Below are 5,687 nucleotides of genomic sequence, written 5' to 3'. Positions count from 1 at the left end.
CTTGCTTCACATTATCAATGCCTATAGCAAGATAACAATTTCTTACTATTACTTGCACAATTATCATTTTAAAACAATTTACATATAACATTAATTAATCCAAGTGCGTTTTTGTTATTCATTATTAGTCAATACCATAACTTGTCATATATTTTATGGTTCCTTAATCATTAAACTGAACTACTTTATAATTTTAGTTCAATTCAGATTTAGCAGACTCATCTACATTGTTAACCTTTCACTCCAATCATTAAGTAGAAATAATTAAGATTCTAATCTATCAGTCCGAATCAAGTTCATATGTCAAACCAATTAAGGGCTAAACTCATTAATTTTCGGGCAGTCCATTGTATATACTATTTTTCAATTTTACATTTTCCTGTACCTAACCCGAAGATCAAGTCCAATTATTCAAAGATTTACTTCTTTTATTCCTATTTTATTTCTCCTTATTCATTCAAAAACCTAAAAGCCTAAAACTTATTTAGATTTCATTCTTCAAACTTTGAGCTGAGGTTTATAAAATTATAAGTTCCTCTTTTGTAATTTAACACCTCTAAAAAGGAGAAATTTCCCAATTGGAAAATTTATAGATTACCCACCTTCCTTTCTTTTAATATGCACAAATTGATCCTTATAACTAAAACAGAGACTTGATCGGTACTAGGGTCAGAATTACGTCCTCCATATCATAAGAACAACAGAACACTTGTAGTTGGTGTCTATATTAGATTTTTGATACAAACTCACTAAGAAAAATAGTGGTATCTAGCAAATCTTTTAGCACAACCAAAATTTACGGTTTCCAGTTCAGTTACCACAAGATTGACTTGTATACTTAAAAATATTTAGTACTTCTCTAAAAAGAAAAAAAATCTGCTCACATTTGCTCTACTGATATTTTTTGTGTCCTTGTGTATGTATATTAAGCTTCCAAATTTTGACCTCTTACTTTATACTAAATTAATTTGAATGTTTAAAATTTTCACACGTAGACACATTACTCGTAAGATAAGCGGCTCTCAATAGTTCGAATTCGTAATTTAAAATCGATTTGACGGATTTTAGACTTGAGTTCACCAAGAAACTTGGTGAACTTAAGAACACCCTAGTTCTACTCTAAACAAAAATCAATAGATTACACATCATAAAAGATTTTATTCTGAGTCAACGTAGATTTTATTCTAATTTAATTTTTAAGTACATTAATAAAATTTGAAATATGAAGCCATTTGGTATTTTAGCAGTGTGGCATGTCATAAGGCCGAGGTAACATTTTAGCGTCCTCAAAGTCACCGTCCTTCGTTATGAAAACCATGTCCATTCCAAAGACTTGGTGGGAGTCAAAATGGCAGTGCATGAGCCAAACACCAGGATTCTTTGCCGTAAAACGAATCGCAGCCCAACCATTCTTCGGCACACCAATTGTGTTCTCATAAGGTGGATCGACCAAGTTGTAAGACAATGGATCTTTCTTGTTAAAAACACCAAATCCTTTGCCAACAACATAGAAGCTGTGACCATGCAAATGCATCGGATGGTTCTCAGCAGACCCGAGAACATTAGTCCCCTGAAACACAATCTCCACTGTTGTATTGTATTCTAAAACCTTCACTTTTGTCGACTTTTGTGTATACCAAAGCTTTGTTGGAATATTGTTATCAGTAAAGTTAAAGAAAACTGGCGGTTTGTTCGGAAAATTTGGTGTGTAGACATTAGGAATAGAGTAATAGTATGCATCCAACACGTCAATTGGAGGGTTTTGGAAACTAGCATTGTTTAGGCTAGCAGCAGTAATCCCGCCTAATGGTCCGGAGCAGTTTGATTTCCCAGTGCAAGGAACAACATTCAGTGCTACTGTGATATAGATGTGTTCGTCAATTATTTTTGGTACATCAACTGGGTGGTCCCAGCTTGCCAGTGAGCGTAGCCCATCAGTAAATGCAGTTGCCGCATTTGTGTCATTGAATTTTGGTAAAGTGGGAAAAAGCGGAACAGTTGCAGAAGTGTTTTCATAAGTTTTGTACTCTACAATGGCAGTGGAGATATTTCCGTCGAATCGGAGCTCTAGGTTACTATTGTAAGGCCTGGTTGCCATGTAATACCGAGAAGGTGAAGAGAAGTTCTTTAGTTGATCGGCCATTAAGAGAAGATCCATTGTTTGGCCTGGGGTGATCATAATATAATCGGTTGAGTACGGCTTGGTGTAACTACCGTCCGTCCCAACAACAGTGACTTGGTGATTGGCAATGGCAAAGAATAACTCGTTGCTCATGGCAGCGTTGATCACACGGAGCAAGTAGGTCTTGCCTTGCTGCACTTGAACCTTGAAGGTGTCTGCAACAAATTGATATTTTGTATTAGCAGTTGAAGTCAAACTCAATTAATGGGTCCTATTGAAGTGCAATTACAGGATCTTTAGAACTAGAAAACTAACATACCATTCTGTGAGCATGGAAGGAAGTCTCCAGGCTGGCCATTGATGGTGTTGGCATCAGATGGATCAACGTTGCCGTCATTCAATATGGCGTTTTGTAGCACTTCATTTAAGTCAGTCTTCCACCACTCTCCCAAAATGAGGGTGACCTCCTTGTCAGGCTTGGGGAACGGGAAGGTGCTTCCTTTCCTCGGGTGAATGACCATTGCGCCATGAACAGTGGCACGATTGAAGTCGGAGTGCGCATGCCACCAGAGCGTGCCTTCTTCTTGTGTGAACTGAATCCGTTGTGTGAAGTTAGCACCTGGTTGGATCGGGCATTGTGTGATGTACTCTGGCCCGTCTGACCATGGATTCCTTGGCTGGTCAACGCCATGCCTGATACAAAAATGTACAAGGAACTCAATCGATTTTTCCATTTTATTTTTTATTTTTAAATTTGTGCTGATAAATGTATGTCTACCAGTGAATGGTGATGTTCTTGTTTCCTTGGTTGATGACCTTGAAGACAACTGTATCACCCTTGCGAGCATAGATGGTGGGGCCGGGGTACTGGCCGTTGACAGTAAGGATGTTCTTGGTGCTGCAGAGCCGGGTGCATGGAGTTTCTTGTATCTGCAATAAATTGCAAATTAGGGTGTAATTAGTATTGTTTAGAAATAATTGAATTAGTCCTCGGCTGGTTCATGTAATGCTGGTACTCAAATATAAAGTTATATACCCCTCTATGCAAAGAAAATAACTTAGATATCTAATTAATTAATTACAAGCTGTTCACCCGATTCCTTTCATGTGATGCAAAGATATAAAAATGATGCATGCTTGGATGAAATTAGCACAGTTAATTAAAGTTTTACTTTCATTAAAGGTTAGTTGGCTTTTCAACATAAGACCATATAATTAATGCATCAAATCTGGAACTCAAGCTGTGTGCCTTAGGGGGTGTCAATGGCACCCTTTTATCCGTTTACCCGACGCGTATTGTATTCGATAAGATGGGTATGGGTAAGATATTTTTTTCGTAAAGTTATCGGGTATGGGTAAATTTTTTTTTTCCGTTATCAAAACGGGATACAGATAAGGACAATTTGGGATGGGTACGGATATGAAAATGTTTCCGCCCAACCCTAACCGTACCCGTTGACACCCCTAACTGTGCCTATGCTCCTATATATGAATTAATTAGGTTAATTATTTCATGCATCCATACTACGTGGAATATGCCACCCGCTTGTATCACTTCAATATGTTTCCATAAGAAATTAACAATGCACATGACAAAATCAAAATAAAAAAGGATACATACAATGAAAGTGCGATGATGGGTCTTGGCCAAGGCAGGAGAAGCAAAGACACAGCATAGCATAAGAATACACGTGACCTTTAGCAGGTAAACACTACCAAATGCCATCTTATTTTAGCTATAGTGATTACACTCGTAGAATAATGAAGGGAAAATGAAACAAGTGTATATAGCAATGCAAAACTGATTCTTATATTTCAGTTGTGTAGATCAAAGAGCACATATGCTAAGGTACTTATAGGAGAGACCATGCGGGGTCAATGCGTGCAACTAGTCTATTTACCTATTCTCTCACGCTTCTTTAATAACGCGGTGCAAATACTGTTAGAAATATATTTTGAAAACACAAAATTTATTTAAATAAATATTTATGTTAATATTAACGTTTTAATTTTATGAATTATGGAGCTAATGGTGAATTATTTGATTAATCCAATTTATACATGAAACTCACTATCCACCGCTACAGAAAATCAAATCAAATAGATATGGTAGAGAGTAAGCTGTCTCGTTGAATTAATTGATAATAACTTGGAGGCTTGGAGCACCTTGCGCAGGAAATAAATCTTTCCATTTGTGTTTTGTTCATGTCTTTGATACAATTTATAAATCTTGCCATACAATCAATTGAATTAATTTGCTAGCTTGCTTCAGCTGCGCAAGCAATGAAATAAGCAATGAAATCAAATATCCGTTTGAGTTAATTTGCCAGCTGCGCAAGCAATGAAATCAATTGAATTAATTTGCCAGCATGACTACCATTTATTACCGTTTCATTTCCATTGATCAATTTTTAATAATGAAAGAAACGGTAATATATTAAATATTATTTTTAATAGTCATGAATGCACAAATTGATTGATATCTATGTTATTTGTCTATAAATAGTACATATCATCCGGAGAGCAATCATCTAAGAATTTACATACTCTGTCTTCCTCCTATTAGCTCCATATTTCATAAATTCAATTTCTATTCTCCTACAAATAAATATATTATTTATAGAAAACATATTATTATGCTATCATTGTTGAAAGAAGCTACATCAACCTCTACCACGGTTGCACCCGCAGGCAGAGGAATACCGGCGTAACTTGGGGCAGTCTTAACTGATTATTCCTGTGCTTAGGACGGAAAGTTGCCTTAGGTCCGCATTTTGCAGCTCCGGGTAACAAAGTTTTAATTACCATATTCTTGATTAAATTTTAAATATATTTTTATTTATTTTATTGATCAAATTTCAGATTTAAATTCGTTGGTTAATTATTATTTTTCCAACAATCTAAGGCAATAACTCGTAATTTGAATTTGATCAAATTAAAATTCTGATTTTAATTAGTTTATTAATTGTAGAGTTTACTGAAAAAAAATATAGTTAATTAATTTCGAATTTTTCGAATTATTTAATTAGTTGCTGCAATTGAATAATTAAATTAGTGGTTTTATTGAATTTGTTTTGCAGCATATATCTCTCAACTTTTCTCTTCTAATTTTCATCAGTAGATTAAATATATATATAAAAAAATGGGTTATTATGATGCATCTAGTCTCAAACCAGAAAAGTTTAGTGGTTCATATTTTGCTAGGTGGCAAGAACAATTAAAAGCTTGGCTTGTTACATTGGGTCTTATAACAGCTGTTGGTTTACCTATACCATATCAAATTGTTACAAATTCTGAAACCACAGTTAATTATACTGCCAATGATACTAGCAAATCTAAAACTGAATCAAAAACTAAATCTGAGAATCTTCCGAAGAAATAGAATATCATTGTAGGTTTAGAATTTTAAGTTGTTTAACATATGATTTATATGAAACATTTAGCAAATACAAAACTACTAAAGAAATTTGGGATGCATTAGAAGATACATATAAAAGGGATAATGAAGGAGCCATGCGTTTTACTATGTCTGACTTTCACAATTTTAAAATGGTTGATAATTTGT

The 5,687-nt window shown here is 34.9% G+C and overlaps 1 protein-coding gene across 1 annotated transcript; it reads right to left on the bottom strand.

The window, feature by feature from the left end:
- Nucleotides 1-1,240: 1,240 nt before the first annotated feature.
- On the bottom strand, nucleotides 1,241-3,936 carry LOC144566502 (putative laccase-9). Its single transcript, XM_078316535.1, has 4 exons — nucleotides 3,744-3,936; nucleotides 2,901-3,052; nucleotides 2,442-2,815; nucleotides 1,241-2,337 (listed from the first exon to the last, which is right to left on the bottom strand). Exons 1-4 carry the CDS (start codon nucleotides 3,846-3,848, stop codon nucleotides 1,241-1,243), a joined length of 1,728 nt encoding a protein of 575 aa, XP_078172661.1. The 5' UTR covers nucleotides 3,849-3,936.
- Nucleotides 3,937-5,687: the final 1,751 nt, after the last annotated feature.

Source organism: Carex rostrata, chromosome 15, assembly GCF_964058835.1.
Source record: "Carex rostrata chromosome 15, lpCarRost1.2, whole genome shotgun sequence".
Lineage (NCBI taxonomy): Eukaryota > Viridiplantae > Streptophyta > Magnoliopsida > Poales > Cyperaceae > Carex > Carex rostrata.
This window is presented reverse-complemented; position numbering and strand designations above follow the sequence as displayed.

Coding starts and splice junctions, on each gene's coding strand:
- LOC144566502 (XM_078316535.1), bottom strand. CDS start 3,848: ATGGCATTTGGTAGTGTTTACCTGCTAAAGGTCACGTGTATTCTTATG. Junction 2,816..2,900: donor AAGAACATCACCATTCACTG/GTAGACATACAT, acceptor TTTTTGTATCAG/GCATGGCGTTGACCAGCCAA. Junction 2,338..2,441: donor CCTTCCATGCTCACAGAATG/GTATGTTAGTTT, acceptor AATTTGTTGCAG/ACACCTTCAAGGTTCAAGTG.